The 15,980-nt window shown below is 47.8% G+C and overlaps 1 protein-coding gene across 1 annotated transcript in view; it reads right to left on the reverse strand.

The window, feature by feature from the left end:
- The window catches only part of BMERB1 (bMERB domain containing 1), a 168,410-nt gene that overhangs the window by 5,605 nt on the left and 146,825 nt on the right, over positions 1-15,980 (reverse strand). Inside the window, exons 4-5 of the mRNA XM_017871739.1 lie at positions 4,054-4,168; positions 2,159-2,241 (exon numbers count right to left, since the gene is read on the reverse strand). Of these exons, the coding sequence (XP_017727228.1) occupies positions 2,159-2,241; positions 4,054-4,168 (198 nt within the window). The remainder of the gene's footprint in view (positions 1-2,158; positions 2,242-4,053; positions 4,169-15,980) is intronic.

The raw sequence follows: 15,980 nt of genomic DNA on the forward strand, positions 1-15,980 counted from the left end.
GGCCAATTTTTTGCATGTCTACTTACTCTTTTTTCATAGCATCTTACTATTTCATTTTGGGTTTTAGTCCTTCTCTTAGCTCTTTGATAATTTAAAAGTACTTAGTTCATTTTCCTTTTTAAATAGTTCTATTATTTTTGGTTCTTGGGAGGACATTCTCTTTGGTGCATCTACTGATTCTCCTCACGGTGATTCGGTTCTTCATGGGTTTTTCTTTTCTTTTCTTTTTTTGAGATGGAGTCTCGCTCTGTCGCCCAGGCCAGAGTGCAGTGGTATGATCTCAGCTCGCTGCAACCTCCGCCTCCCAAGTTCAAGCAATTTTCCTGCCTCAGCCTCCTGAGTAGCTGGGATTACAGGCACGTGCCACCATGCCTGGCTAATTTTTGTACTTTTAGTAGAGACAAGGTTTTACCATGTTGGTCAGGCTCCTGGTCTCGAGCTCCTGATCTCGTGATCTGCCTACCTCGGCCTCCCAAAGTGCTGGGATTACAGGCATGAGCCACTGTGCCCAGTCGGGTTTTTCATTTTTATTGAGGGCTCATCTTCAAGGGGATTGTTTTTTTCCTGTGAGAATACTGTATACCATGGGATCCAGAAGAATCCCCACTGAGCAGTTTTGCATTTGCTAAATCTGCTAGGATCCCAGAGATTTCACTGGTTTTACAAGAGTTTTTATTTTTCAACTTGGAATTCCCGTACCAGATGAGTAGTAAAAGCTGGCCCCTTGCATGTGGTGCAGGCTTGGTGTTTTGATTTCTTGCCAGAATCATTTCTTTTTTCCACCCATAACCCAATAGAGAAGGCAAGTTTCCTTGCTCCTCCTCCATGCTGCTAGGTGGAGTTTTTCTACTTTGCCTTTCATGAAAGGGTCCATTGAGGAGAATGTTGGCCTTAGGCAGTGATCACATGCCTTGTGGTTACAGGAGCCAGCAGAAGAGATCATTGCCCTTCTCTTTCCTTACTCCCTCCAACCGTGTTTCACAGGATGTTAATGAAAACTGGGTTTGTAGTTTTACAGACAGTGGCAGCTTTTGGTTTTTGTCTTCCCAGCAAGATTTCAAGTCCCTCTTCCTCTAACAGCTCATGTCCCTGTGACTGCAGGAGCTGGCATGTTATACATTCCTGGCCAATCCCAGTACCCCCATTATTTTGGTGATGGTAATGGATCTAAGAGGTTGGAACATAATCCAAGAAGGGCTGATCAGAATCTTTCCCTGAGACTTATATATTTCGACACCAAGAAAAAGAATCTGTGGCATTGCCTCAGAGTTGCTAAGCCATGGTTCTAGGGTTCTGGTCCCATGGAGAAGGCCTGTGTAGTAGGAAAAAAATGATGCTTACATGCAAAGAGAGGCAGAGATGAGAAAAAGAAGAAAAGCAGGGGAGGTAATAGTGTTCAGTCCTTGAGGCCCTAGTTCTTGTTGCTCTTTCTCCAACAAATTCCTTTTTTTGCTTAGACCAGTTTGAATTGGGCATAATTTCTTTATTTTTAATTTTAATTTTAATTTTTATTTTTTTTGAGATGGAGTCTCGCTCTGTCACCCAGGCTGGAATGTAGTGGCGCAATCTCAGCTCACTGCAAGCTCCGCCTCCCCGGTTCATGCCATTCTCCTGCCTCAGCCTCCCGAGTAGCTGGGACTACAGGCACCCGCCACCACGTCTGGCTAATTTTTTATATTTTCAGTAGAGATGGGGTTTCACTGTGTTAGCCAGAATGGTCTTGATCTCCTGACCTCGTGATCCGTCTGCCTTGGCCTCCCAAAGTGCTGGGATTACAGATGTGAGCCACCGCGCCCGGCCTTTTTTTTTTTTTTTTTTTTTTTTGAGACAGAGTCTCACCCTGTCACCCAGGCTGGAGTGCAGTGGCCCAACCTTGGCTCACTACAACCTCCATCTCCCGGGTTCAGGCAATTCTCCTGCCTCAGCCTCCTGAGTAGTTGGGATTCCAAGTATGTGCCACCATGCCGAGCTAATTTTTGTATTTTTTAGTAGAGGCGGGGTTTCACCATGTTGGCCAGGTTGGTCTCGAACTCCTGACCTCAGGTGATCCACCTGCCTCCATAAGTGCCTGGATTACAGGCATGATCCACTGTGGGCCTGGCCTGAAAGATCCTTTTCTCTTTTGTGGGGGAGGGGAATGAATAATGAATATACTCACTGGCTGGAGATTTGGTTACTTTGTCTAGAGGTTTTAACTTGATTCTCAGGAAATCAGCCATTTCCTTGTCTTCTTCTTGCTCCCTGTGAAAGTAGATGGGTAAAAGAAAACAAGATATATAGCAAGCAAGGAAAGCATCAAGGAACCAACGAAATAAACCACTAAGTTAAGAAACAGGCTTTGTGGGTGGTGCATGTATGTTGTTGTGTGTTATGTGTGTACAGTATGTGTATGTTGTATCTGATGAACCTGCTCTGAACCAGAGACACGTATCAAAGATGGAGTACATGCTTACCCAGAGGTAGGTAAGAGATCCCAGGTCAGAGGCAGGGACATTACAGGACCCTGCTGGGGGGTCAGTGAGTGAGGCAGCACCTCTCCTGACCTTGTATTTTGAAGCCACCCTATTCACCTGTGCTTCCACAAAGTATGAGGCAGGTCTCAGAAAGCAAGTCACCCTAGCTCTTCCAAGGATCACTAAGATAAAGTAGGTGGTGCAGACTTGCTGAACTACCTTGAAGAGACGGGGTCTTTCTTTGCCACCCAGGCTGGACTGCAATGGTACAATCATAACTCACAGAAGCCTTGAACTCCTGGGCTCAAGAGATCCTCCCATCTAAGCCTCCCAAGTAGCTGAGACTACAGGAGCACTCCACCACTCCCAGCTAATTTTAAAAAATGGTAGAGATGGCGGGGGCGTCTCATTATGTTGGGGCAGCTTGTCTGGGGCATTGATAATTTCTTCTAGATCTGGAAGCAGAACTGGAGGTAAGGAGAATATAATTGTTGTTGTAGTTTTTTTGTGTTTTTGTTTTATTTTGTTTTGTTTTGTTTTTGAGATGGAATCTCACTCTGTCACCCAGGCTAGAGTGCATTGATGCAATCTTGGCTCACTGCAACCTCTGCCTCCCAGGTTCAAATGATTCTCCTGCCTCAGCCTCCCAAGTAGCTGGGATTACAGGCATGCACCACCATACCTGGTGGCTAATTTTTGTATTTTTAGTAGAGACGGGGTTTCACCATGTTGCCCAGGCTGGTCTTGAACTCCTGACCTCAGGTGATCCACCCACCTTGGCCTCCCAAAGTGCTGGGATTACAGGCGTCAGCCACTGCATCCAGCCATAGAATATAATATTCGGATAGGAAGGAAAGTTGGTTTATCTCATTAACCAGAAGTCCACTGCAGCATGAAGAAGGGCAGTGGAATTGCTAGTCCCAGGGGTCTTGAAGAAAGGTCTCTGAGGACACAGAGAATAAACAGCAAGTTGCCCTCTGGGTTGGAAAGGCCTCTTTCCTTGTGGAAGGCCCTAAAATCGTTGCTCTGGTGCAAGAAAACAAAAATCAAGAACCAACATGTACAGCTTTCCACATTTTCTACATTTACAACATATTTTTACACTGCAGCTCCAGGGCTGTGGTTGTCCAGGTCAAGGTGGCAGATGCAAAGAGAAGACCCTGATACTTAGAAAAGGGCATTGGTGCCACTAAGGGGAAGGGAAAGGGGGAGAACAAAGCTGGGAGGTTGGGAGGGCAGGAGTGGGGAGCAAGTCAGTTCAGGTGGCAGAGTTTCTGTAGAAACTGACAGCAGAAGTTTCGAGACATTGCCTTGATGAGTGGCAGGATGTGTTGGAAGCTCTGTCATGTATTACGGGATGTGACTCCTCCCTGGTCACTTCCTGGAACAATATTGCCTCAAGAGGCACAGATTTGAAATTCTCTTGAATATGAAATGAGTTCTCAAGCCAAAAGGCTGGGGTTCCTAAGGATTCAGCGTCCAGAGACTGTGGGCCAAGGCCATGCCTGTTAGGAGTCCCAGGAGCAGAAGATGGGTTCTGGAAGGAAGCAGAAGGTTGCTGTCCTGCAGCCCATTCCTCGGGTACCCGCAGTGCACTCACCTTAACCGCTCGACCTCAGCATCATCCACCAGGAAGTCTCTCTTCTGCACCAGTTTGTGGATCTTCTGGATTAGCTCATCCTCTCTCTGCTTCTGCAGTTTGGTTTTTTCTTTTTCTGGAAAGAAGACAACAACAAGGAGACAGATGAGCATTTTGGGAGGCCAAGGTGGGAGGATCACTTGAGGTCAGGAGTTTGAGACCAGCCTGGCCAACATGGTGAAACAACCCCATCTCTACCAAAAATACAAAAATTAGCCAGGCATTGTGGAGCACAGCCATAATCCCAGCTACTCGGGAGGCTGTCAGCCACCACCTCAGGAGGCAGGAGAATTGCTTGAACCTGGGAGGTGGAGGTTGCAGTGAACTGAGATTGAGCCACAGCACCCCAGCCTGGGCAACAGAATGAGACTTCATTTCAAAAAAAAAAATAACTACAGATAGACAGATGAGAGGGTGGCTACTAAAAGCACTTGAGCTGGCCGGGCACGGTGGCTCACACCTGTAATCCCAACACTGTGGTGGGAGGCTGAGGCAGGCGGATCACGAGGTCAGAAGATCGAGACCATCCTCGCTAACACAGTGAAACCCCTGGTGGACTCTACCAAAAATACAAAAATTAGCTGGGTGTGGTGGCGGGCGCCTGTAGTCCCAGCTACCTGGGAGGCTGAGACAGGAGAATGGCATGAACCCGGGAGGCGGAGCTTGCAGTGAGCTGAGACTGCGCCACTGCACTCCAGCCTGGGCGACAGAGCGAGACTCTGTCTCAAAAAAACAAAACAAAACAAAACAAAAAAACACTTGAGCTGAGCGGCCAGGATTGGAGTCCTGACTCTGCCCTCTCTGGATGAACTTGGAGAAGCAACTTGACCTCTTTAAGTCTCAGTTTTCTCATCTGTAAAATACACAGTGAGGCTTAAAATGGGAGTAATGGGCTGGGCATAGTGCTTGCTGCCTGTAATCCCAGCACTTTGGGAGGCCAAGGCAGGAGGATCACTTGAGGCGAGGAGTTCAAGACCAGCCTGGGCAACATAGTGAGACCCTCCTATGTCTACAAAAACTTTCTTTGTAAATTAGCCACGTGTGATGGAGTGTTCCTGTAGTCTCAGCTACTTGGGAGGCTGAGGTGGGAGGATCTCTTGAGCCCAGGAGTTCAAGGTTGCAGTGAGCTATGATTGTGCTGCTGCACTCTAGCCTGGGTAACAGAGAAAGACCCTCTTTAAAAAAAAAGGCCGGGCGCGGTGGCTCAAGCCTGTAATCCCAGCACTTTGGGAGGCCGAGACGGGCAGATCATGAGGTCAGGAGATCGAGACCATCCTGGCTAACACAGTGAAACCTCGTCTCTACTAAAAAATACAAAAAACTAGCCGGGCGAGGTGGCGGGCGCCTGTAGTCCCAGCTACTCGGGAGGCTGAGGCAGGAGAATGGTGTAAACCCGGGAGGTGGAGCTTGCAGTGAGCCGAGATGGTGCCACTGCACTCCAGCCTGGGTGACAGAGTGAGACTCCGTCTCAAAAAAAAAAAAAAAAATTGCGGGGTGAGCTTGAGAAGGCAGAGCATTAGGAAAAATAACGAACGCATGCTGGGCTTAATATTATGTGTTGGGCTGATAGGTGCAGCAAGCCACCATGGCCCACGTTTACCTGTGTAACAAACCTGCACATCCTGCATAGGTACCCTGGACGTATAAATACAATACAATTTTGAAATGCAGTAATGTTAGTAAATGGCTTAGTGGCACGCTTGGCCTTGGCTGAGAGCCTTCAGTAAATGGTCCCAACAAAGCCAGGGGCTTCTGCAAAGGTGGGGCGTGAGAAGAGGCTCAGATAGGGGTGCTGGGAGGGAACTAGTTTTTTTTTTTTCCTTTGGTGAGGGTAAAGCAATTTACCAGAAGAAAATCATCCATGCCAACGACATTAACCCTGTCCCAAACACCAAGTGCTAGGATGCCAAAGAGAAAAAAAAAAAAAAAGAGAGAGAGAGAGAGGGCTGAAGATGAGGTTTGACAAAATTAGGAGGCAAAAACTTAAACCCACTTGGGCTCCTTCTGCTCAAATCCCTTCAGAATAAAAAATGGGGGCAGCTTGTCTGTTTGCCCAGGACTGATGTTGATCATTTCTTCTGGCTCTGGAAGTAGAACCAGGGGTAAGGAGAACATAACATTTGGATAGGAGAGAAAGTTGGCTTCTCTCATTAACCAGGATGCCACCACTGCAAGAAGAAGGGTAATGGGCTTGCCAGCCGCTCCCCATTCCCAGCCATCGCTGCATTGGATGGTGGTGTCATTGCTCCTGCTGCGGTAAGTCTTGTGGGTTGGATCTGATTCCCCAAATCACTCATCAGCACCACAGAGCTGCTCCCTGCCCTCTCCAAGCAGCATCAGCACCCATGGACTCACCAGGACCCCTGCTCACTCAGGCTGTCTTAGGAGCTGGTGGTGTGACTTTACCTTCCAAATAACCATTGACAGCATTCTGACATTCCCAAGTGCTCTCCACTGCTCTCTAGATCTTAGCCAGAATCACCCAACAACTAGCTGGGCCCCCAGCACCTGCAAATCTCTGTCTCCAAGCCATTCATCCACGTCTTCTGTCACTCGCCAGTAGAGGCATTCCCCAGCCTCAGCTGCAGCAACGCCCAGGAGAAACCACCTACTCACACGAGTGGCCTGCGTCAGCTCACAGACCTATGACTAGCCCAAGTCTCCAAGTCATTGGCCAATGCTGCTCACGTGCGTGTGTGCTACATAACTTTCTCATCAGGTCCCACTTGCCCACAGGTGCCACCCGCTGAAATCCTAACTTCTATGGTCATAGTATTAAGAAATGAGGCCTTGGCTGGGCACAGTGGCTCAAGCCTGTAATCCCAGCACTTTGGGAGGCCGAGACGGGCGGATCATGAGGTCAGGAGATCCAGACCATCCTGCCTAACACGGTGAAACCCCGTCTCTACTAAAAAATACAAAAAACTAGCCAGGCGAGGTGGCGGGCGCCTGTAGTGCCAGCTACTTGGGAGGCTGAGGCAGGAGAACGGCGTAAACCCGGGAGNGTGGCCTGCGTCAGCTCACAGACCTATGACTAGCCCAAGTCTCCAAGTCATTGGCCAATGCTGCTCACGTGCGTGTGTGCTACATAACTTTCTCATCAGGTCCCACTTGCCCACAGGTGCCACCCGCTGAAATCCTAACTTCTATGGTCATAGTATTAAGAAATGAGGCCTTGGCTGGGCACAGTGGCTCAAGCCTGTAATCCCAGCACTTTGGGAGGCCGAGACGGGCGGATCATGAGGTCAGGAGATCCAGACCATCCTGCCTAACACGGTGAAACCCCGTCTCTACTAAAAAATACAAAAAACTAGCCAGGCGAGGTGGCGGGCGCCTGTAGTGCCAGCTACTTGGGAGGCTGAGGCAGGAGAACGGCGTAAACCCGGGAGGCGCAGCTTGCAGTGAGCTGAGATGCGGCCACTGCACTCCAGCCTGGGCGACAGAGCGAGACTCTGTCTCAAGAAAAAAAAAAAAAGAAATGAAGCCTTTGGGAAGCGAGTAGATTATGAGGGTAGAACCCTCATGAATGGAATTAGTGCCCTTATAAAACAGGCCCAAGGGAGCTTGTTTGCTCCTTCCACACACAAGGATACAGTGAGAAGGTACCATCTATAAGGAACAGACCAGGCACTGCATCTGCCAGCACCTTGATCTTGCACTTCCAGCCTCCAGAACTGTGAGTAATAAATGTTGTTTACAAGCCCCCAGTCTAGAGTAAGCCACAGGGACTACGGCACCCCCAAAGTTCGTGTGTGCCCTATTTGGAAATAGTTCTCCCCCATGTATGTCTCTTCTATTTGGAAATACTCTATTTCCAAAGTAATTTGGAAGTTGCTTTGCACATGGAACTATAATAGTTAAGCTAAAATGAGGTCATACTTATTAGCATGGACCCTAAACCCAGTGACTTGTTTCCTTATAAGAAGAGGAAAGAGACCCAAGCACGGTGGCCTGCACCTGTAATCCCAGCTACTTGGGAGGCTGAGGCAGGAGGATCACTTAAGCCTGGGAGTTCTAGACCAGCCTGGGCAACACAGCTAGACACTGTCTTTTAGAGAAAAAAAAAAGGAGAGGACATACAGACACACACACGGTCATGTGAAGACGGAGGCAGAGATTGAAGTGGTGCAACTACAAGCCAAGCAATGCCAAGGATTGTGTGTGCTACTGTTAGAGTAGGCAGCCAGGCAGCCATGAGCAAGAAAGGAGAGGAATGCCAGGCAGCCATCAGGTGAAGTCAGGTAGTTGTTAAAACTGTCTCTCTAAAATAATAATTGGTTGCAGCTGGTGCCAGGGAAAGGCCAGCTCCCAACAGATAGAAAACACCTGAAGTGATGAGCCGCTTCCCGATGAGACCTCAGGAGTTGCGTGATTGGGCTCAAGCACGCACACTAAGAGGCAAAACGGCGGAGTGTAACTGGCATATGACCTTCCTCTAGGAACACTCAGCTGGTAAGGGAAAAGCATCTCAAATGATCAGGTGCATGACTTCTGTAAATACACCCTGCATGCGGCCTCTCCCAAATGGGGCCGGCCACTGCGCATGCGCACGACCTGCCCTGAGGAAAAATGGAGAGACATAAAACCCTGTAACATGCCAACATATAAAACCCCAAATTGCCGGGCGCGGTGGCTCAAGCCTGTAATCCCAGCACTTTGGGAGACCGAGACGGAAGGATCACGAGGTCAGGAGATCGAGACCATCCTGGCTAATACGCTGAAACCCCGTCTCTACTAAAAAAATACAAAAAAACTAGCCGGGCGACGAGGCGGGCGCCTGTAGTCCCAGCTACTCGGGAGGCTGAGACAGGAGAATGGCGTGAACCCGGGAGGCGGAGCTTGCAGTGAGCTGAGAGCCGGCCACAGCACTCCAGCCTGGGCGGCAGAGCAAGACTCCGTCTCAAAAAAAAAAAAAACCCAAATCAAAGGTCAAGCGGTGCACTTGGAGCTCTCACATCACCCACTTGGCCATCTTCCAAGTGTACTGCCTTTCGTTCCTGCTCTAAAACGTGTTAATAAACTTTTGCTCCTTCTCTAAAACTTGCCTGTGTCTCTCACTCTGCCTTATGCCTGCTGGTGGAATTATTTCCTCCGAGGAGGCAAGAATCAAGTTGCTTCAGACTTGTATGGATTTGCTACTGCTAAGGAGACAGGAGTTGAGAAATTATTTAGGCAGACAGGGGTAAGGAAGTCCTTGGTAAGGTTTTCCTTTTAATGAAAAGTAGCCCCCAAATCATTTTCTTTTCTAGCAAGGAGCAGCCGGTAAAATCGAGCTGTAGACATAGTCAAGGGAGCTGGAAGCTTACACGGGTGAATGCTGGCGGCTGTGCCCATAAGAAAAGGCTACCTGGTGTAGGTACATTCAAAATGGCGGCTCCATGCTCCCTTCTCTTTGCCAGCCACGTGTACAGTAAGGAGTCAATGTGGAGCCGCCCAAGTGGAAAGTCCATTTGCATAATAAGATTAGGGTGGGGTGGCCAGCCTTCCCCACGTGCTATGTAAATATCACACCTACTCCAGCCAATCTGTGGGCCCTACCTAAATCAGACACCACCTCCTCAAGCTTGTCTATAAAATTTGGTGCACTCCGCCACAGGCCGGAATTCCCATTCAGGGGCCTCACCAGAGAGACAGAGAAAGCTGTTCTCCTTTCTCTTTCTTTTGTCTATTAAACCTCCATTCCTAAACTCACTCCTCCTGTGTGTCCGGGTCCTTAATCTTCTTGGAGAGAGACGACAAAACTTGGGTATTTACCCCAGTCAACGACGCTGCTTCACTAACACTACCAGAAGCTAGGAAGAGGCAAAGGAGTCTCCAATAGAACCTTAGGAGGGAACATGGCCCTATTGACACCTCGGTTTTGGATGTCTGGCCTCCAGAACAGAAAGAGAATGCATCCAGAATACACCCAGAACCGAGAGAGAACACATTTCTGTTGTTTAAGCCATCCAGTTTGCACCAATTTGTTAGGCAGCTCTAGGAAATGAATGCAGTGCCCTAGGGCTTCAGGAAACTCCACTGTCCTTCCAGTAATTGCCTGTTTTGTGCTTACATAAACTTGGATGGGTTTCTGTACCTTTCAACCAGACTATTCCTTGGAGAGCTGTGAAATGAGAGAGTGGAACAGGCCTGGTGGTTCCTAACCCTCGCTGCTCATCACAGTCATGTGCCAAGCTTTAAAAATTACCAGTGCTCAGCTGGGCATGGTGGCTCATGCCTGTAATCCCAGCACTTTGGGAGGCTGAGGCAGGCAGATCACCTGAGCTCAGGAGTTCAAGACCAGCCTAGTCAACATGGCGAAACACTGTCTCTACTAAAAATACAAAAATTAGCCAGGCATGAGGCCAGGCCCGGTGGCTCACGCCTGTAATCCCAGCACTTTGGGAGGCCGAGGCGGGTAGATCACGAGGTCAGGAGATCGAGACCATCCTGGCTAACACGGTGAAAGCCTGTCTCTACTAAATAAAAAGATAAATAAATAGTGGGCATGGTGGCGGGCGCCTGTGGTCCCAGCTGCTCGGGAGGCTGAGGCAGGAGAATGGCTTGAAACTGGGAGGCAGAACTTGCAGTGAGCCAAGATTGCGTCACGGCACTCCAGCCTGGGTGACAGAGGAAGACTCTGTCTCAAAAAAAAAAAAAAAAAAAAAAAAAAAAAAAAATTAGCCAGGCATGGTGGTGGTGCACACTTGTAATCCCAGCTACTCGGGAGGTTGAGGCAAGAATCACTTGAACCCAGGAGGTGGAATTTGCAGTGAGCCAAGATCTCACCACTGCTCTCCAGCCTGGGGACAGAGCAAGACTCTGTCTCAAAAAAAAAAAAAAAATTACTAATGCTGAGAGAGCAGGTGAGGCAGGAGAATACAGTCTGGAGGCAGGGAACCTAGGGCCAACTTCCTAGAACTAAATCAAAAGAAAACCCCCAAATTTCCACACCTAAGTAACGAAAGGACTGGAGGCTACTCCCTTTGCAAACCCCCCTCCTTTTCTGTGTGGCAGATGAGAAATTGAAAGTATCTCTGATTGGTTGCAGAAAGCTACTGCAAAAGCTTTCTGCAACCAGTCAGACTAATTGTGAGCCACTACTTCACTTACATTGGGTGTATGCCAAGTAACCAATGGAAAACCTCTAGAGGGTATTTAAACCTCAGAAAATTCTGTAATGTGGCTCTGGAGCCCCTATGCTCAGGCACACTCCCACCCTGTGGAATGTACTTTCATTTTCAATAAATCTCTGTTTTTGTTATTTCATTCTTTCCTCACTTTTTTTTGGTGCATTTTGTCCAATTCTTTGTTAAAAACACCAAGAACCCGGACACCCCCCAGTAATACAGGGACTCCCTTTTGGGGCCTGTGGGAGCCCCCCAACCCCAAGCATGGAAATAAAGGAAAATCTTGAGTCCCCTCAAAGGAAATGCTAGGCACCTAGCTAGCCTTGAAAAGTCAATAAGCAACTTATCAGCAAGAAGGTGATAGTAGCCTAAAACAATAGCCAAGGAAGTTAGAATCTGGAGATGTTTTGTTCTCTATAGAATCTAAAGATAATCATCTTAACATATGTGTCTGAATTGTTTTTCAGAAACCCAGGGCCCTACCAAATGGATCCATTGGCATATAGACGTCAGATAAGGGAAGACTAAGGACTGCATTCTGACCATCTTTCCTTGTTCTAAATGTCTTCCAGAGAGGCCTGGAGGGAGTCACACCCATGGGTCAAGGCTGCCATATTTTCTGCTGATCCCCGATTTTTATTATTTTTATTATTTATTTATTTATTTGAGGCAGAGTCTTGCTCTGTCACCCAAGCTGGAGTGCAGTGGCACAGTCTTGACTCACTGCAACCTCCCTCTCCCGAATTCAAGTAATTCTTCTGCCTCAGCCTCCCGAGTGCTGGAAGTACAGGCAGGCACCACCACGCTCCGCTAATTTTTGTAATTTTAGAAGAGACTGGGGTCTCGCCATGTTGGCCAGGCTGGTTTTGAACTCTTGGCCTCAAGCAATCTGCCCACCTCGGCCTCCCAAGGTGCTTGGATTACACGCGTGAGCCACTGAGCCTGGCCTTGACCCCTGATTTTAAACAAAGCTTCTCTTCCTTAACCAATTGCAAATTAGAAAATCTTTCAATCTACCTATGACCTGTGAGCCCTAGCTTCAATGTATATAGCCCCTTTAGGCCAAAACCAATGTGTAATCTCAATGTATTGCTTTACAATTTTGCCTGTAACTTCTGCTTGACCGAAATTTATCTCTGCCTTTAAAAACCCCCACTGAAGTCGCCATTGCAAAATTAGACAGTGAAAGAGATCTGACCTAATCAACTCCATCTTGCTTCTAACCTCCAAGCTGTCCTTGTTCATTCCTGGGCATAGGCTGAAGTAACTTTGGGAGGAACTTAGTTTATCATTTTAAAACAAAGACGGTAACAGCCCTTTTCCAAAACAAACTCCCTTCTTGCCTGGGAACTAGACTGCATTTGTAGGTGATATGGTTAGGCTTTGTGTCCCCACTGAAAACTCATCTTGAATTATAATCCCCATAATCCCCACGTGTCAAAGGAGAGACCAGGTGGAGGTGACTGAATCACGTGGGCAGTTTCCCCATGCTGTTCTGGTGATAGTGAGTGAGTTCCCATGAGACCTGATGGTTTTTTTTTTTTTTTTTGAGATGGAGTCTCGCGCAGTCACCCAGGCTGGAGTGCTAGAGTGCAGTGGCGCGATATCCACTGACTGCAAGCTCCGCCTCCCGGGTTCACGCCATTCTCCTGCCTCAGCCTCCCGAGTAGCTGGGACTAACAGGCGCCCGCCACTGCGCACGACTACTTTTTTGTATTTTTTTAGTACAGATGGGGTTTCACCATGTTAGCCAGGATGGTCTCGATCTCCTGACCTCGTGATCCGCCCGTCTTGGCCTCCCAAAGTGCTGCGATTACAGGCTTGAGCCACCACGCCCGGCCGATCTGATGGTTTTATAAGGGTTGGGTAGTTCCTCCTGCGTTCATTCTCCTTCCTGCCACCTTGTGAAGAAAGTGCCTTGCTTCTCCTTCACTTTCCACCATGATTGTAAGTTTCCTGAGGCTTCCCCAGCCATGCCGAACTGTCAGTCAATGAAACCTCTTTCCTTTGTACCCAGTCTCGGGCAGTTCTTTATGGCAGTGTGAAAATGGACTTAACAAATTAACCGCAAGATTAGAAATTATGGTTTAGGAGTCATGCAGCTGGAGGCTACAAGATGCTGACCCTCCCCAAATTACTCCTGAAGATAACACCACCATTGTAAAACCTGAGATCAGTGCTTGAGATATTTTGCAGACTCTGCCCTTGATGGGTCAGCAGGCACAACCCAGATTGATGAACTAGCTCATCCGATCTTGTGGCCCCCACCCAAGAATTGACTCAATGCAAGAGTACAGCTTCGGTTCCCTATGATTTCATCTCCCACCCGACCAATCAGCACTCCATACTCACAGCCCCCCGACCGCCATCCACCCAATCATCTTTAAAAACTCTGATCCTGGAATGCTCAGGGAGACTGATTTGAGTAATAAGAAAACTCCAGTCTCCCTCACAGCCGGCTCTGCATGAATTACTCTTTATTGTAATTCCCCAGTCTTGATAAATCGGCTTTGTCTAGGCAGAGGGCAAGGTGAACCTGTTGGACAGTTACATTACCTATAAGCCATTGAGGAGGTCAGGCTTGGAGCATTAGCTGCCCAGTCCTCCTTGCTTGGAGCCTTGCAAATAAACTTCTTCCTTTTCACCACTGCAAAACCTCTGGGGAGATAGCTGGTCTTACTGTGCCAGGTGAGTAGACCCTAGTTGTATTAGTCCATATTCATGCTGCTGATAAAAACATACCCGAGACTCAGTAATTTATAAAGAAAAAGAGGTTTAATGGACTCACAGTTCCACGTGGCTGGGGAGGCCTTACAATCATGGCAGAAGAGCAAAAGGCACATCTTAGATGGCAGCAGGCAAAGAGAAAATGAGAACCAAGTGAAAGGGGAAACGCCTTATAAAACCATCAGATCTCGTGAGACTTATTCACTATCACGAGACCAGTATGGGGGAAACCACCCCCATGATTCAGTCATCGCCCACCAGGTCCGTCCCACAACACATCGGGATTATGGGAGCTACAATTCAAGATAAGATTTGGGTGGGGACACAGCCAAACCATATCACTAGTTGAGTTCTATTACAATGCCAGAGTCCAAAGCCAACAATGCCAGATGAATTGCATTGGGGTTTCTAGTGGGTGGTGAATAGACTTTGGTACTTTTCTCTCATTCCTTTGTTGTTTTATGTTTGACATTTAACTTTTTTTTGGTAACAACTTTATTGCAATATGATTCACATATCATGCAGTTCATCTGTTCCAAGTGTATTTGCAGAGTTGTGCAACCATCACCAAATCCATTTTAGAACATTTTAATCACCCCCAAAAGAAACCCCATACCCACTAGCTGTCACTCTCTTTCAATTAGGAGAGTCTATTCACTCATTCAGTCTTAGGGCCTGCACAGTTCTGGGCACCTAGTGATGCTCATGAAAGCTAGAGGATTCAGTTCTACTGTCATGGTGCACACTACCCTTACAACAAGACTGTGTCGAACACTCCTACACCTTGCCTTTGTTGTTTATGGGATATTCACAACAACCATGCGGGGGTAGTATTATTGGCCTCATTGTTCAAACAAGGAATCCCAGGCTCAGAGAAATTAAGTCATGAACTTTCACGAAGTTCACCTACCTGCTAAGACTGAATTAAAACCCAGATTGCTGCACCCTAATGACTAAAATAGTAGTTCTTATGTGAAAGTGTCTGAGAAGGTCTCAATCAATCTGGAGGTTTATTTTGCCAAATTCGAGGAGGCGCCTGGGAAGAAGAGACACAGGCAGCAGTAGGACCCCTGGCGTGTGCTTTTTCCTGCAGAGGATCTTAAGGACTTCAATATTTAAAGGGGAAAGAGAGGGCAGGAAGGGGAGGATTGCATTCTCTGGCCCTCAGTGAATCTGCATTTTACATAGGATAAAGGAAACGCGGAGTCCGGGTGGGCGAGGGTCGATGATTTCTAGTCTTGTCTTTGTACCCTACCTGTGAGGATAGGCTGTTAATTTACATTGACAGGGTGAGGGAGGCCCCTGGGAAGATAGCTGGCCTTCTATCTTGCAGCTATCTGTTTAGGAAAAAAAGAAAGGTAGTTTTGGCTAGGCGTGGTGACTCACGCCTGTAATCCAAGCACTTTGGGAGGCTGAGGTAGGTGGATCACGAGGTCAGGAGATCCAGACCATCCTGGCTAACATGGTGAAACCCCATCTCTAGTAAAAATACAAAAAATTAGCCAGACGTGGTGGCGGGCGCCTACAGGCTCCCAGTTACTCGGGAGGCTGAGGCAGGAGAATGGCATGAACGCAGGAGGCAGAGCTTGCAGTGAGCAGAGATCGTACCACTGTATTCCAGCCCGGGTGACATAGAGCGAGACTCCATATCAAAAAAAAAAAAAGGCAGTTTTTTGTATGACTCATAGTTCCCAAGCTTAATCTTTCCTTTTGGTATAGTGAATTTGGGGTCCTGGGACTTTATTTTCCTTTCACAGGGCAATGTTACACGCCTCCCTGACCTAACTTCGGGGTACATTCAGCAACATTTGTACATCTATAGACGTTTTTGGTTGTCACTGTCAGAAGGGTTTGAACTAGAGCTACTCCATCTTGAATAGGGGCTGGGTAAAATGAGGCTGAGACCTACTGGGCTGCATGCCCAGGAAGTTAGGTATTCTAAGTCACAGGATGAGATTGGAGGTCGGCACAAGATACAGGTCACAAAGACCTTCCCGATAAAACAGCATCAGTAGAGAAGCCTGCCAAATCCCACCAAAACCAAGATAGCCA

This window comes from Rhinopithecus bieti, unplaced genomic scaffold (assembly GCF_001698545.2).
Source record: "Rhinopithecus bieti isolate Rb0 unplaced genomic scaffold, ASM169854v2 scaffold_6876, whole genome shotgun sequence".
NCBI lineage: Eukaryota > Metazoa > Chordata > Mammalia > Primates > Cercopithecidae > Rhinopithecus > Rhinopithecus bieti.